The sequence below is a fragment of the Branchiostoma belcheri genome, unplaced genomic scaffold (assembly GCF_001625305.1).
Source record: "Branchiostoma belcheri isolate BF01 breed outbred unplaced genomic scaffold, Haploidv18h27 scaffold91, whole genome shotgun sequence".
NCBI lineage: Eukaryota > Metazoa > Chordata > Leptocardii > Amphioxiformes > Branchiostomatidae > Branchiostoma > Branchiostoma belcheri.
The window spans coordinates 500,302-517,418 of NW_017804587.1; the positions used below are offsets into that span (position 1 = coordinate 500,302).

General features: G+C 41.6%; 2 protein-coding genes across 2 annotated transcripts in view; one reads left to right on the plus strand and one right to left on the minus strand.

Annotated features, from left to right (window-relative positions):
• LOC109488012 (UBX domain-containing protein 11-like) overlaps positions 1–10,416 on the plus strand; it is a 15,341-nt gene extending 4,925 nt beyond the window's left edge. The window contains exons 3-15 of the mRNA XM_019792153.1: positions 821–967; positions 3,967–4,116; positions 5,581–5,663; positions 6,227–6,398; positions 6,884–6,901; positions 7,029–7,162; positions 7,477–7,566; positions 7,792–7,869; positions 8,207–8,390; positions 8,812–8,915; positions 9,125–9,192; positions 9,474–9,617; positions 10,172–10,416. Coding sequence (XP_019647712.1) covers positions 821–967; positions 3,967–4,116; positions 5,581–5,663; positions 6,227–6,398; positions 6,884–6,901; positions 7,029–7,162; positions 7,477–7,566; positions 7,792–7,869; positions 8,207–8,390; positions 8,812–8,915; positions 9,125–9,192; positions 9,474–9,617; positions 10,172–10,304 — 1,505 coding nt within the window. The 3' untranslated portion in view covers positions 10,305–10,416. The remainder of the gene's footprint in view (positions 1–820; positions 968–3,966; positions 4,117–5,580; positions 5,664–6,226; positions 6,399–6,883; positions 6,902–7,028; positions 7,163–7,476; positions 7,567–7,791; positions 7,870–8,206; positions 8,391–8,811; positions 8,916–9,124; positions 9,193–9,473; positions 9,618–10,171) is intronic.
• On the minus strand, positions 990–3,212 carry LOC109488044 (tripartite motif-containing protein 2-like). Its single transcript, XM_019792185.1, has one exon. It carries the CDS (start codon positions 3,206–3,208, stop codon positions 1,355–1,357), a length of 1,854 nt encoding a protein of 617 aa, XP_019647744.1. The 5' UTR covers positions 3,209–3,212; the 3' UTR covers positions 990–1,354.
• Positions 10,417–17,117: the final 6,701 nt, after the last annotated feature.

Sequence of the window (17,117 nt, forward strand, 5' to 3'; positions counted from 1 at the left end):
GCTACTTTTTCATAGCAGCCACCTACTCAAAATTTTTTTGAGAATGCTGGGTCAGTATAAAGTGGGCAGGGTGGTAAGCATTTCCCCCTTGCATGAGCAAACAAATTCTATGGTGACCAAACTCATCCTGTGAAACTATTCTCATTATTTGGTTAAAGTTTACAGTTTTTTAAGCCCACATTGTTAGTCTGGTGGAGACTAGGTGTGGTCTAAGGTTCCTCCTTCCCTTATCTCCTCCTGTGTGACTAATCCTTGAGCCTTGTCAGGGGAATGTTGGTGCCGCCCTCATGATTAGTAGCCGATATCCTGTGTAGAGGGGGGAGGCAGGGAATGACAGGAATGTGAGGAATTGGGTGATGGTAAAATGTTACCCAGGGCACAAAATTCCTGGTGATTCAAACCAGTTTTTACAGGAATTTTGTGGTTTTAGGGTTCAGGTTTCCCCAGTTGGATGTGGTTGTGATTAAACTGGTGGTTTTGGCCGGTTACATAAACTCATGACTTAAACATTTTGGCCTGTTTCCCTCTCCTATCCTACCATTGTCCTTATAACAGGTTTGACTGTCGTATCTACATGTATATTATAAATCAAGGTGTTGCTGCCATACACACATTAGTACTATTGTACATTCAAATAACTAAATACAAAATTGATGCCATCATCTAAACTTGAGTAAAGGTCTGCTGTTAGTGTTAAAGAAATGTTTGGAATGATAATTGCTAACAGAAGAACACTTAAGCATGAAACCACAAATACATGTACTTCAATCTCTGATTACATGTATATAACTATAATGTCTTATAAACTGCCTCCTTTCAGATGATGAGGAGTCGATGTTGCAGGAGATTTTTGGAGACTCCCCCTCCTCCAGCCTGGGGAACTCCCCCAAGACTCGCAGCCCCTTCGCCTCTGTAGGAGCCAGCCCCAGGCACAGTCCCAAAGGAGGCAAAAACACACCTGGACCAGGTACAAACCAACTGTTACAATGTATGACTGCAATTATAGAAAATTAATCTACTCTATGCGTACTAGAACAGCCTTTGGTGGAATTTCTAATGTCACTTTCTTACGTGCTGTCCTACATAAAGTTGAAAAATATAGTTTCAGTCTTCAGGTTGCTAGTTTTAAGGCTCAGAGTCAGAGTAATTGTACAATTTGGTCTTCTTTCTCTGTCAACTTTTTGTGCAAGTAATTTTGTTGAAAACTAGTTAGACATTCCTTTTTTTGCATTCATTCATAAATCCTTCAGGTACCTGTATTATAATGACCATAACCATAACGTTTAGTCACAAGACATTGTGCATTCATTGGAACTTTAAAAGAAAAGATTCAACAGTCATATGTTGCTCAGGTTTAGCCTAGGAAATCGCCGCTGGTCACTACAGGAGCTGACACAGTTTTAGGAGTGAAAATGGAGACTGTGTGGTTTGAGTCATCAGTCACCACAACCTGTCCCTGTGCTGCCACCGCAACAGCTTTTGGTTCCTCGACGTCCATAGTGATGTGTTTGAGGAATTTTCCTGTCTTGTCAAACATCTCCACACGACTGTTTCCCCTGTCTGCCACAATGATGTTCCCTGCCTTGTCTGTACAGATGCCACGGGGATGCTTCAGCTGACCTTCACCACTTCCCTCACCTCCAAACTTGAACAGAAACTCTCCGTCCTGGTTGTACACATAGATGCAGTGATTGTCATAGTCTGACACAAGAATGTTCCCTTCTCCATCCACAGTGATGTACTGTGGGTACTTCATCCCCTGCTGCTGACCTACAACCATCACTAGTTTTCCATTTAGCTGGAACACCTGCACTTCCCCATTCCGTTTGGGCCAGTCTCCTGTGGTTTGTGTGATGAGGACGTGGTTTCTCTTGATGTCCATGGCAACGCCTCTGATCCACCCTGTCTTTTGTAGTTCAAACATGTTGTAAGACAGCCAAACCATGTTGTAAGACCATTTTGCATTCAAATGTCCAGTAAAAGATGCATCATATTTCGTCCTCCCCACTACCCACAGGTTCTCCTTCCCATTCATGGCCAAATTATCTGGGTTAATGTACTGTCCATTTGACTCAAATTTGGGAGACTGACCGTAACATGCTCTTTGCAGATTTAAGACTTTGATTCTCTGGTTCCCACTGTCTGCTACAAAAATCTCTCCTTCCTTTGACACGGTAACGCCACTTGGATTGTCAAACATCTCTGTTCCATCTCCTCTTCCACCAAATGTCACCCTCTGATACTGATTTTCTCCCTGCCCTGAGTTACCATGGTGATGACCTGTACCCTCTGCTGCACCATTACTAGATGCTGCTGGGATTGGTGCAGATGGAAAAGACTGGACCGTCACATGTCCCAGGAGTGACACTAGGGTGTCTGTGGGCTGAAAGACAGCAGGCTGAGTTTGGAAAGGAGTTGGTTCTGGGTTATCTCTGTACTTTTCTACAACTGTTTCAAGAATGAGTTCCTGACTAAGAAACCCGACTTTTCCCTGCTCCATGTCTTGTTCTGCTCGATCACAGGCAGCAGACAGTTCATTGACATCTGCCAACACTCTGGTCCTGTCCTTCTGTATTCTGTCTAAGTTTTTTGTGTGGTTTTGTTCCACTTCAGACAGAAATGTGTTGTATGTCTGAATGATGTTGTTGTCTGTCTGCTGTTTCTGTTCATTCAGTGCTTTCTCTTTCTCTCTTAGATCTGTAAGGAATCTGCAGTAATTTTCCAGAATTTTCCTTCCCTCATTGATCAAGGCCTGGACTGTAGATCTCCTCTCCTGTGCAGCTTTTTTGATGGTTGTTGTACGATGATCATCATGAGCCTCTTCTAAACACTGTTCACAAACTGGTATCTGACACTCTTTACAGTACACTTTGATATCTTCAAAGGGATGCAAGCTGCACCTGTTTCTAGACTGGGGTTGCTCCCTCACTCCTTCGGTCAGCCTTGCCTGGTTTTGCAGTCTCTCGCACATGTTGGCCACAATGCAACTGTCTGCCAAACCTGCAACCCCTTTGGATGGCAACTTGACTTGCAGACGACAGGTTGGACACTGGAAGGTCCCTTCCTTTCCTGAAAGCTTTTGTAGACAGTCCTGGCAGAAAGTGTGTCCACAGGGCAGCACCTTGGGCCTGGTGAACAGCTCCAGGCAGACACTACAGGACAGTTCTTCACGGATTTGCTCCCCCAGACTTGGTGATGCAGCCGCCATTTTGTTGTCCTTTTTAAGCCTGCCTGTGACGTCAGCCATTTGACGTCAGCAAACTGTGCACTTTGCCATATCCTGGTATTAGCATGTCTGCTGCCTACTTGTTTACACAATTCAAGTTCCTGACATCACCTGACAGTGTTGGCGAATGTCCAACATATTTCAGGGCAAAATTAAAACACAACAGCTTTGTGAGTGTCAAGCTTGTTCTCATTTGAATGCTGATGTGTCTGCAGGTGTACACAGAGCAAATTCCTGACTGTGACTGCTGCTTTTGTTGCTGTCAATGTTATAATAAGAATTCCATTATGCGTGTCAAGGTGTCTGCATGTCTGCGATTTCCAGACCGACACCAATTTACCATTGTATCTCACATGCTCTTTGGTCAAAAATTAAAATACATGTACATTTATTTATTGACTACATAATTATTATGTAAATGGTTGCTCATATTGTTGAGACCTGTATTGCTAAATCCATTATGATGATATTTTCTACAATTGTGCCTGCAGTGTCTAGCCTGGGTGCCCTCCGATTTGTAACGGCAGCCCTGAAAAAAATTGGTTGCTGTTACAAATCGGATGGCACCCATGGCCAGGCTATGCAGTGCCAGTGTCTGTTTTAAAGTGAACTTAATGGACACAAGAAATATTTCTCAAGTACCTCTACAACTACAGTTTCTATAATCTAAACATTCTCTAATGTATTTATATGAAAGGTAGCTATTTTTTTTGCCCAGTCTAACACATATTTTCCCGCAGGCCCCACAGACCATGAGCTGATGTCCACCATGATGAAGAGAATCGCCCAGCTGGAGAGCCGAGTCACGCACTACAGCAAGGAGGTCATCGAGAAGGACAAGAAAATCAAAGTCTTGGAGGAGAAAACCAAACTTCTCACCAAAGCACAAGGTACAGCTGAGTGCTTTGTGCAGCACTGCCTCCTGTAGGTTGAAATGAGTATTGCAGCAGTACCCAGCACTTTAGCAACAGATGGTCTATTACACTGGCAAGATTTTAGAAAACACCAGAAATTTGGTACATGTATTTTCTAATTAAAGTATCTCTAAAACACAAAAGCTTTTACAAAAATATGGATATGTAAATCTAAAGAAGAAATCTTCCATTCAACTGCATCGCCAAACTTTGTTTGAATAATTAAAGTTATATTACTTATACATCTACATGTAAAAAGCTAAAACATGTTTCTCTTGAAATGTGGAAGGTACTTGTACATCTTACCAAATTTAAGGAACCAAGTGTTAAGATAATGACACTGACTAATGTTATCTGCTCTGACATTTGGTCCTCTGTTGGCATAGCCAGAAAAGTTGTTATGGCACATGGTCTATGAAAGTAGAGGACCAATATAAAATCACTCAGGTTTCTGTGACTTTGTCATGAGATTGACTATGGAAGAGTCACACTGGCTGAGGTGGAAGAAATCCCTCAGACATTTATCTCCTTCCTACATGTGCTACAATCTATTGTAGTCTTTTGTTCGTGGTCTATACATTGTAGTATTGAACTCTTACTGTTCTATTAAACACTGGTCACTGAAAGTTTAGAAAGACACTGGAACTTGAGACAATCTTCCTGGTAGATCTCTTACATTTAACTTGGTGCTGACAACCAATATCTCAACTTGGTGCTCTCTGTTCCAGTGAAGTTTGTAATTGTCAAATCTTTTAGATATATCCATTACCAAGAATCTGCTTATAATGCTAGTTAGATTTTCTGAAATTCCAGTGTCTATTCAGATGTAAACTCAACCTTCATGTAGTAGTATATTACAAAATGTACTTATGTACACTTGTACAGTTATTTTTCCATGGTTTGCACTGACGTTTTACTGATAGTCCTTGCGTTGCACAGACAGTGAAGTCACTCAAGTCTGTGTAAAACACGGGACTGACATCAAGACATGCACACAGTGGAAGTCTTCTGTTGACTGTGGTTTAAGAAATACCTCAGTCATTTTCCTGCTTCCTACACATACGCAATTGAGGCAAGAGAATGTAGTCAAATCTGCATATCTTAAATAAGTTATTTTGTGATGAAGAAGACATTTAAAAGGCACATAGAGATACTTGCGGTGGAACACAAAACATAGTCACTCAATCCTGTATGTCTCAATGAAATTATTTTGCAATGACAAAGACACTTGATACAGCTCAAGAGGTTTGTACAGTACATGTAGTCTTTGTCAACAACAAAGGCGGTGCTTATATGAATAGTCTATAGGTCCTCTCCTTGGTGCTGAAATGGAAGTTCCTTTCATTATACCTCTCTCTTGTCCATTTGAGCCTCTAAGGAAGCTGCAGAAGCATGTTATTTCTATAAGACTGTGATGATTTGTTTCTGATATTGTCCCAGATGCCAGTAAGGACAGCCCGAGTCGTGTACAGGAGCTGGAGAGGAAATGTTTACTCCTGCAGCAGCAGGTGTACGAGATGGAGGTAAACAAATGTTCATGTTGTTATTTGACTGGTTATAACTGTGTGGTCTGCTGTGTACAACAACAAATTTCTTCATTCACAACTAAAGGAGCTTTAATACAAGCCAATGTTTTGGTAACCGACTGTTACCTTATTTAGGGCAATACTGACTGATATTACTATGCACTGCAGGTTGGTGTCACTGTTGCAGTGTTAATATAGCCTGGTTACCAAACCTATTATACCTCCCGAGTCCTACATCCTCTCCGCAAATAGGAGAGGATGTAGGACTCGGGAGCTATAATACATGTAGGTTTGGTAACCAGGCTAGTGTTAAGACTGCAGTCCTCAACGAGTATTGTCACATATTGTTTCTTCGTGATTTTTTGTGGCATTTTTATGTTCACTGTTTTCACTGTCACTTCTGCCACCGTGAAGATCAAGTTTCATGAACAGGTTCTTCTCCTCTGACCATGAAATTTTGCTTCAGTGAAGGCAAAGTGAAGCAAAAAATGTAGGTTTGTAAACTCCTTTGTTTGTGAATGGAAGAGTTATACACCAACCTGCTGACATTCTTCCCCCAGACGTTCCTGGCAGACTACGGGATGGTGTGGGTGGGTGAGGAGACCCGGCCGGACTCCAGCGTGTATGTGGAGCTGGGGGGAGAGCTGGAGGAGGATGGGGAGGAGGAGCAGGCTGGACCAGAGGGGAGGATAGATCAAACCACAGTCGGCACTAACACCATGTGGAAACCTGGTTAGACTTCTAGACTGATTACTGTGTATCATCACCAGTCTTGTAGCATATCAGTCAGCCATAGGGGTAGCACAGCATTCAACAAAAGTCTTCCACCTCAGACCTCAAGTCTTCCATCAATGTGGCCAGCTGGTTTGGCCCTGAGCACTGTTTTAGGTCACTTATAGTCTAGTATGATAATATGTCAACTTTCTGTATAGTAATTGTCAAGGCTGTAGTTAGTTGACATATTAATTATACTAGTGACCTGGTTTTAGTTTTGAGCTCTGGAATATGCGATACAACCATTGCAGCAATGCACACATGCTATATGAATGTATTTGCTGTGGCACACAAGGTTGGTTATAACATGATTATCATCATGTGGCTTCTATTTGATATCATAAATTGATGAAGCCTGAACAGTTCTTGTCGCTTTTCCCCTGGCTTTTTTCCCCTGGCTTGTGCTTCACTCCTGCTCTCCTTTTCCTGCTTACCTGGATCAGCTGCGTCCTACCGAACTGGTGAGTCAAAATCCTGCTCATTCTGTGCTCTTCCTTTGTTTCCCTTTTACTCACTGGTTGATTAATAGCTACCAACCAGGACCTCAAAGGTTGAGAATCAATGTCCTTCCTTGTGTTTTATTTTTAGGGACATCTGTGGTGTCTTCATCCGACTTTAAGGTGGACTTCAACACCCTTATAGAGAACCTTAAGGACCTGAATGTGCTAGCAGGGGAAGGGGAGCAGAAAATTGTCAAGACTTCAGAAGGAGCCACACTGCAGGTGAGAAATATGATTTCTGGTCATGTTTGTCAAGGCAATACATTTGTGCATTGCTAAAACACTTTCGTCAAATTGTAAGTGTTGAAATTCAACAGCAAAGATGACAATCAGTAGTGTTTTTAGTAACAAAGCTGCTACCCCTCTGTAAGCTTTGCCTACATGCACTTTCAGCATTGTATGGTCATGGGGCTACCATATGACTTTGAAGATGAGAAAGGTCTGTTATGATTTAATAAACACTCATATGCCCATTAGTTATTGTAAATAGTGCATATAGATTATCTAATGACAAGGTTTGTTACATGTTGTTCCAGAGAGCAGACCCCATCCCCCTGACCCTGTATGCAAACGGCATCTTCATGTTCAACGGACCATTCAGACCCATGTCTGAGCCTTCCACACAGGTGGGTTTTGGAACTGTTGAATGTTGTTCTGAGCATCAATTTTTGTGGATAGATGGGTATATTGTCATGGACGTGGGAGAAAGCTTGAAATGATAACACAGCAATGTTATAGCAAATGAATATGATTTAAATTATTACATTTAATTGAATAGCAATCTCTTTATTTGAATGTTTACTGCTAGAACTGTTACAAGTCTTGATTAACCAAGTTTTGTTGACTTTTAGCTGTTTCTACAAGACATCATGGACGGTTACTTCCCCTCAGAACTCCAGACCAGGTTCCCAGATGGGGTGCCTTTCACTGTAAGTGGCAGTTTACTTAAGCTTTAAAGTCGTTGTTTTTTGTCTGTGGCGTGTAGGCTGAAAAATAATCTGTTTGAGTGTCATGGCAAGCTGGAAGTTCGGTCACGTGTCTGTGTGTATATATATATATATTGAACTGAAATTACACAAAATTATTCCAGTTTACCATTATTTCAACCTGACAACCTGAGTATATTTTTATGGATGAAAGCTAGGAAAGCTAGATTAGCTGTATTCTTATCTAATGGATATCGAATAAACAACACACAAGAAATGTTAAAATTTTACAAAGATAATTTATTCTGTTCTGAAAAGATTCTATAATTCCTAATTCCAGGTTTCAGACAAAAGAGACACGATGTTCAAGGACAGGAGATGGAAGGAGGAGTTCCCAGGGTCGGGTCACGTGTTGGGCGGGAACACCAAACCCTCCCGTCTGTTGCCTAGCAACCTGGAGAACAGGCAGGAGGGGCACAGCTGGGGGAGCGATGCTGGGCTGAGGGAGACAAGCGAGGCACCGGGTCAGTTGGTTTGTCTATTAATCAGCCAATGTGTTGTTTTCTGTCTATCTGTATAGCCGGTATAACTGCCCTTTGGCATAACTCACCAGCTTCACAGGCATGCGGCGCGGCGGCAGCTGGCTACATTACCCCAAACAACTTATAACACTCTATGACAGCTCAGAAAAGGAATACCCAATACGAACCAAGAGTTAAGTTAGTTTCTATATTCAGTTTGAATTTTTGATATTAAGCAATTCATGATAAATCTAAAACTCTCATAAGTTTACCCTAAGACGAATTACTAGTATATGAGAGGAAGATGGCAGTTTGATATTAACCACGTTTTGTTTAATTATAGAAGATTACTCTACTCTACTCTTAGTCTACTCTATTACTGAATGTTCATATATCACAATGAAAGTTTGTTTTCCTCCCACAGTCCCAATGATGAGTGTTGACCAGTTCCTGAACAAGGTGCCTTCCTCCGTCATTAAAGGAGGCAGGGTTATCGACATCAGGGCATCTCTAGGAGAAACACTTAAGGTGGGTATCCTTACCTGGTCTGTGAAACATCACCTTCACAATTGTTCTATCCTCATGCTAAACTACAAAATGGGTACCAGTAATAATGATTGCCAAATTATAAAACATTGGGCTTGACTTTGAAATCATAGAGCATTGAAAGTGCAAGGAAAGTTGAAGTTTGTGATGGCTTTGATATTGTTGATGAGATGTCTCCTTGGTCCCTGCAGGGCGGCAATGGTGACAGGTCCAGTGTGACAGTGATTGACACTCCTGTTGCCAAGGAGATGAAGGAAAGGTGGGTTGAGCCAACACTTCCATATATGGCACTGGCAAATGTGTAACATCCTTTGGAGGGTGGATCAAGCATTCAGTCCTGTGTTTGTGTGGTAGCCTCAAAACCTCTGCACACTAAAGAACCCAACACACTTGTCAATAAGATTGCACTATCAAAAATATCAGCTATAAAAGGCATTTTACTTGCTACATTAAAGGATGTCCTGCCTTTGATAGGCATGTTCTACATGAGACATAACATTGCCCATGATGTCTCCTTTAACTTTCCTGTGTCCTTGTCAGGTTAGAGAAATCGGAGGCAGAACGACCTCCCTCTGCCAGGGACGTCACCACCTTGAGAATCAAGGCAGGGGAACAGAACTTCATCTTAAAGATGCGATTCTCAGACACGATAGGGGACGTACGACGTCAGTTAGAACACTACAGGTGAGACAGATATTTTACTACTGCTGGTGTGAAGATTCACTTTCCTGTTTTTTTTTAATACGGGAAGTACAAATCTTTGAAGAATATCTTAGATGTTTCTAAGCCAGGAAAAGAAAGAGTTGTTAAAGCTCTCTTCATATGGCTTTCTCTCTAGGGCATGTCTTTGGCAATCTGCAGTTGTTTTTATTAGAGTTTTTGTAGTCATCTTGTATGTCAAAGTGTGTTTTCTGTAGCTTTTTTCTGTAGGGCAAGTCTTCAGAACTCTTAAGTTATAGAGTTTTTACTCTTTTTGTACAAGTTAGAGTACACATGGCTTTCTTTGTGGCCAAGTCTTTGGCAATCTGCAGTTATTTTTCATTAGAGTTTTTGTAGTCATCTTGTATGTCAAAGTGTGTTTTCTGTAGCTTTTTTCTGTAGGGCAAGTCTTCAGAACTCTTAAGTTATAGAGTTTTTCTACTCTTTTTGTACTATACTATATAACAGTGTTCTGTTTACAGTAGCAGTAGAAGTATTCGTTAGGAACCTTATCCCCCCTTTTTTTGTGTTTTTACCAGACCTGCTGGATCAGGGGAGTATGAACTGCTGACCACCTTCCCTAACAAGGTTTACAGGGACAACACCGCCACTCTACACTCCTGTGGGCTCACTCCTAATGCTGCATTACACATCAGGACCAGGAAAACATAGACTCATTCTTAGACATTAGACATGTAGATAGAATAGTCTGGCTTTGTCTGTCTTTACTACTGTCCACTATGTGCCCTAGTAAATGTAACCATTGGGATTTTACAATATTCACTGTGTGTCAATGCGTCATTTAGATGAAATAGTCTTCATGTGTATGATGATTATGGTGCATTGAATGTTGTCCACAATGTGCCTTACTGTGTACTATGCATGTGCCTTATTGTCACAAAAGTGCCTTTTGGACCAATCACAATGATACATAAATGTGACAGTGTGTGCTGTAAATGTGACCAACAAAATTGATGCAAATGCTGTACATGTACACATATCTTCAACTTCACCTAGCTACACCATCCAGCCTTGTATGTATGTTATACTGTCCATGATGTACCTTACTGTTCAAGAGAGTATATTTTGTGCCTATTTTGTAGAAAAGCATCCACAATGCTGATCACAGTTCTTTGTACAGTAAATTGCATTGTAAAATTTAATGTACTATACATAATTTGTTGGTTGTCCAGCCAAATACTTGTATCGTCCATAAAATGTTAACTGAAGTTGGTGTGAAATACGAGTGTTGGTGTTGAAATGTGTGGCTTGTACATGTAGGTCTTCGGATTTGACAAGACTGAAACACTAGAAACGTTATATTTCCAATGTCTTTGTGCTGCAGTTACTGAATGGCAAGACCTTTCTACAGAGCAGTGTGCTTGTAAATGTTGCTGTGAGATGTTAAATTATTGATTAGAAATTGCTGCTACCTTTATCTGAACACATTCCTGTGCCTTACACTGTATAAGAGAGGAAGATTGTATATTTTACACTGTCATGCTTGCAGGTGATCACAAATTTTAATTTTGTAAGTGTGCAAAGAATAGGAATAAAAACTGTAAACGTCACATCATATTGTCTGTAGTCTGTCTTTATATAAATGAACCTGTGTTAAGTATTACCCTGTACACCTAAAACATTTTCAAGAACAAAATTTACAATATTTCTAGGATAAAATATTAACAACTTTGTCAGCATAGAGCTACAAAGTTTTATGAAAAGATTACAATCAAAAGTTTTGTTGTCACTTAGTCTTCATTTTGTTCTACTCTGTTTACATTTCCAAAAGTCTAGGCAAGTATTAATTTGTACTAACTTGCAGCCTTCCGTGATATTGTTGATGTCTAGATCTGATCCATCTGTCTGTGAGCAAAAGCTGATCACAGAAAACCTCTTTACATGGCACAGTTAGGACTTTGCCTCCTTTGTCAACTTCAGTTCCAGCTGTTTGTTTTCATCCTTCAGTTTAGCATTTTCTGCCTCCAGTTTCTGTACATGCTCCCGTACCTCCCCCAGGATACCCTGCACCTTTGTGGAAAAATCCATGTGCGACTCCAGGACGCTGACTTCCAGGGATGTTGTCGACCGTCTTCGTTTTTCTGCTTTCGATTTCGGCTTCTTGGCAGCTTTTCTGTCCACTTTTAATCTGTCCAGCTCTTCAGTCAGCTGTGCTACAGTTTCTTCTGCCTCTCGTAACCTTCTGTCCTTTTCCTTCAGCTGTTGTTGCACGCTGGCTAACTCTTCTCTAAGACTCAGTAGAACACTGTCATCTTCAAGGTCCGTGTCCGCTTCTGATTCGATGTCCTCTTCATCAGCGTACCATCCGTTCTCCTCAAACAGAAGGCTTTTGTTCTCCAGGATGAGGAAGTCCACTTTCTCTTGGCACTGCCTCAAGTTGTCCACTTCCTCGTTCAGTTCTGCCTGCTCCTGTAGCAACTCACTGACATCTCTCGTCATTTCCTTCAGTTTCACTCGTACCGCAACGCTGTCGTGTTCTGGTGTTGAAATGTACGGCTCCTTTGTTTCAACACTGCTTTCTCCTGCTAAGTTCTCAACCCTTTCATCTATAACACTGCCATTTACTTTCAAATTGCTTGGTGCTTGTTGAATAGCTTTTAGGGTGACATTTTCTTGGGTGAGCTCTGCAATTTTGGCAATTAACTCCTCTTTGCTGAGTGTATTCAGGAATTCGGCGTGGGGTAAGATGAGATGGTTGTTTGTCAGGATTTTTCCCGAGGCACTTTTTACAGTCATAGCCTTTCCTTCTGCAAATGTTACATAATCTTGTATTTCATCTGGATCACTCAATTTTTCTTCCAACAGTTCATTTTTGCCTTCTACGGTTGTATCCACATGATCAGGGTCACCTGTGGACAAGTCAGATTTGACGTCTAGTTTTGCCTCAGACGTATTAGAACTGTGCCCTGGGCTTCCTTCTGTACCATTACACAGCAGATCCACCCCAGCAGTTTCCTTCAAAAGCGTGTTACCTGCCTCAGGCTGACACATTGTTTTGTGTTGTTGAGTGAAAGTTGTTTGTACGTGCCCAGAATTCACTTTACCTGTGCTCAGTGGAGGGGCTAATCCGAGTGATTCGCCCTCAGACAATAGCACTTGATCCATGTTGACTGTGTCTGTTGCACCCAGCCCATTATAATGGAGGGTTTCTGATGTGTCAGGAGATATGGCTTCCGTTTTGTCTGGTGCTTTCTCTGTTGTCATTGTCTTATTGTCAACATGTTCTACGTTGCCTCTGCTTTCCATCCCATCTACACAACCTGGATTATCCTTAGTTGTACTTGGAGTTGAGCTCGGTAATGTAGCTTCAGGGAATATCATTTGATCAGTCTTAGAGGTGTTGGTTGTATCATGCACTTGACCATCTAGATCTTCTGCGATATTGTCGGAAACATCACAATGGCCGTTACTATTTATATCTTTTCTTAAGGCAGAAGAAAATTCAACCACACCTTGACATGCTTTCTCTGTCGTAGTTACCTCAGCAGTGCATCTTGCATCATCTTCCCTTCTTGCTGTCATATCTTCCAATTCTGCTGTCTCTTTCCCAGCTGTTACGTCAGATAGTTTGTTACGATCTTCTGTCTCCAGGTCTTCAATATCCGAATCTGGAGTGTCTCGAGCTTCTTCAGGAATGGACGGCAGCCGCTTCTTTCTCCTGGATGGGGACAGTTTCTTGCGGATGGTTGAAGTAATTGGACGATGATTGGACCCTGCTGTTTGTAGGGAGCTACAGTAACCGATCCCTGCTACAGGACTCTGCAAACCTAGGGGCATGGACCCACCGGTTGTTCCACTCCTGTCTGCAGGTGCCGCTACAGCACTGTGACCCATATCCGGTGCTGCATCTATCGTTACTGAAGGCACTGGGGTGTTTAATATAGGACCACTGTCTGATGAACACATTGTCTGAACACCTTTCTCCCCTCCCACTGTTGTCACAGTTTGTACATTGAGCTATGTAAGCGTGCTGAGTGACACGCTATAACGTGGCTTTGACGTGCACAGGGAACACACCATGACGACAGTCATAGGGTGCTATATGGGGCACCAAGAACGGCTGTCTTTACTGTATCTATATCAACAAATTTATGTGGACAGGTAGTAATAGCCCACTCAAAAAATAGTTCAAGAATCATATTTTGTAGTGGTTGAGTTTTTATGACTGGCTGAGTTTACGAAAACATCGAATCATCGGCAAGTTCGTGCATCGCCCGTCGCTGACCGGCCGATCGCGGGACTCGTTCAGCCATCCATTTTACAAATAAAGGAAGGAACACTACATGTCCTAATCTGCACTTTCTTTTGTAGTATCTCCAGTAATAGTTTGTGTTTTTCCTTGTCTGGAGTAACGTTAACTAAAATAGCTGTATAAACTGCGCGCCGCGCCGCGCCCGGCCGAGGCCGGCGGTCAGACAGAACGTAGCCACTTATTTTGATACGGCGATACGGCGCGAGTTGTAGATGTGCTTTTGACCAAAAAATATGGTATGGAGAAAATAAAGTGAGCGTATGCATTTCACCGATTGTGTATCTTATAAATTTAGAACGTTCTGTGGGGAAAGTCGATGAAATCTTCCGATTAGAACTCGCGGGTAAATCCAAAGATCGAACCGCTACCGAGTCGCCGTCGCCACGTGTTAGCCTGCGCGCCAGAACGCGGGCTTCTAAGTCGTTGCCGCGTGTTTGTCAGCACATCACGACGTGTGGCGGTTCTTCACGTAAAACCATGTTGGTGGGTGCAGAAGGCCATCAAAAGGGTAAGATCTATTTTTTTAATACAAATGTTTTGTGTATATCGTACTTACGGTTTTAATAATAAAGGAATTTTCGCATCTTTTTCGTTATTCACGCTGCCGTTGTGGCGTGTTTACCCGCACACCAAAACGATCTAAAACGGTTGTCACGTGCACATTGCAACGATCTCTCGCGGCAAATTTGTCAGTGGGTATAGGTGATTTGTGTTTTGATGTTGCATTTTGGAATTGTGGTTTTCGTACTTACAACGAAGTTTTGCAATTTAATCAGTACCGTGAAACGATTTTCGTAATGAACGAATTTTCGCATCTAAGAGTTTTATTTTCGTTATCCACGCTGCCGTTGCGGCGTGTTAATCTGCTCCCTAAAACGGGTTATGTCGTACATACTAGTACTAGTAGTAGTAGTACATTGCAACGAAATCAGGACATCTAGGTACTTCGGACAACTCTGCCCTTAGCAATTCAAGAGACAACGGCAACAGGCTCAACTTGATACTATGAGTATGACTAAAACATTATTGAACTGCCAATAATATTCGACTTCATCGCTGATAATTTGACATCAGAAATTTGGCGGAAATTTTGAAACTCAACATGGGATCAGCCGCACAGCTAATGGCCGGGCCTGTGCCAAAACAGATCGCCAAAATCATGACCATCCGACGAACAACGCACCGATGCATTGGCATGGTGGCATCTGTAAAATTTATATCTATCAAAAATATAATTCTTTTATTTCACATACTTAGTACTCTAGCATACCTTGTCATTTTACTGATGACTAGGTTGTCGTCGGCACAACGTGCTTTTGAAGTTTCTTTTAAATCTAACCTCCTTGGTTACACATGCGGAAGTTTACTGTTAATGAGCTTTATTTCTCAAATCATTTTCACCTATTTTTCTGCCGATGAAACTGTCATTCTCTGAATTCCAAGTTTCGTCAAGTTCCTCCCGTTTCAGAAAATCCAATATGGCGCCCGATATGTATTGAGTATAGTGTCTACTTGTTCCATCTGGGGTCCATGATGTCTGATCAGGGTCTGATTTTTAGGTTTGTCAGTGCAGTGAATTTAGCCGATCATGTATTGATAAAATGGCCGTATTCGTGATTTTTTTAAAGTTCTGCTTCGTGAGCTTTCGTTAGCCACGCTAACGTATTGTTTCCATTTTACACACTGTGCTTAGCTCTTACCTTGGTGCACAAAGGCATTAGTTGGCGTTACCTATTCACCTCTAATCACAAACATTACCATTTGAAAAGATTGTATTGTACAGGCGTTGAATGGTGGGATATTGCTAACCCACGCTGTCGTCGCCATCTTTGCTCCCAATAATATGAACTTTACCACTGAGTAGGAGTGTCAATATGCAAAAATTTTCAGATAAACGACTACAGACTACACACTGAACCAACGTGACCACACCGGGTACAACGATTATTTCATGGATTTGTACCAATCATAGCCATATACGTGCAGAAAATCAAATCTCAACTATTAGTAGTAGTTGTTGTTGTTGTTGTTGTTCGTCAGTCTAAGGACGACTTATAAGTTTCATCAAGATATACTTGGTCCGTCGTTCTCGACGATTGCGGCCAGACCATAGACATCACTTCTGTGTGTCCCTCTCTGGCTCAGCAGTCCTATAATACGGGCTTTGAGGGTTCTTGCCAGTCAGCGATGTGGAGACAGCTCTGGATGCACATACAATTTACTACAAATTTCAAGTAACTGAGCATGCTACATACAAGTATATAAATATGTACAATAATAAAAGGTCTGCATATGATACACATACATATATAAACGCTAGGTAGAAGCCAAGCTGGCGTACATGACTCGGAGACTTTACGAGGATAAGCCAGCTCAGACGTAAACGTAATTTCCAAGGTTTGTTGATTGGCAGGAACAGACGACCACATATTAGTTCCACATGATTCCTAGCCCTGTTTTGTGGTCAATACTGGAACACATATCCTTTCTGCCCCTCTGCAGATAATATTTCTTCCGAACAGCGTGATGCTGAATGCCCACGTATACTAGTACTTAAAGGTACTGCACTAATAAAGCAGAATAGATATCGCAGTGTGTGATGTTTCACCAATAAAGTTGTCTCTTGTTCTATAATGATGTTGTCTGTGGTGCTAAAGACAAGAGTTCGAAGAGGGGCCGTCGTCCGGCAGTCCTGTAGCAGAGAGCGTCCTACGAGGGTGACCGGTAAGGCATCGACACCAGAAACGACCGTCGCTCGACTCTCCAGCCGTAGGAGGCGGACCCGATGAATCGGACCTATAGATCTACTATAAAACAAAACATTCAATAACGTTCTCAAGAAATTTTCACATGTTTACAATATGTGATTTTGGTTCTTGAACATGAACATATATATAACTGATATATATGAAATTCATACAGTCATTTACAGCGTGTATATTATATAATCCGGGAAAATTTCTGTGATTCTGATAACACAGCTGAAAAAAAACAGTAAACATCTCTCATTTAAATCAGGACAAAAATATCATAATCTACGAACAAACTACATCAATTATGAGCGCAAAAAAACCCTCCCAAAATACACCATCGTTTCACGGTACTGATTAAAATGCAAAACTTCGTTGTAAGTACGAAAACTACAATTCCAAAATGCAACATCAAAACACAAATCACCTATACCCACTGACAAATTTGCCGCGAGAGATCGT

Coding starts and splice junctions, on each gene's coding strand:
- LOC109488044 (XM_019792185.1), bottom strand. CDS start 3,208: ATGGCGGCTGCATCACCAAGTCTGGGGGAGCAAATCCGTGAAGAACTG.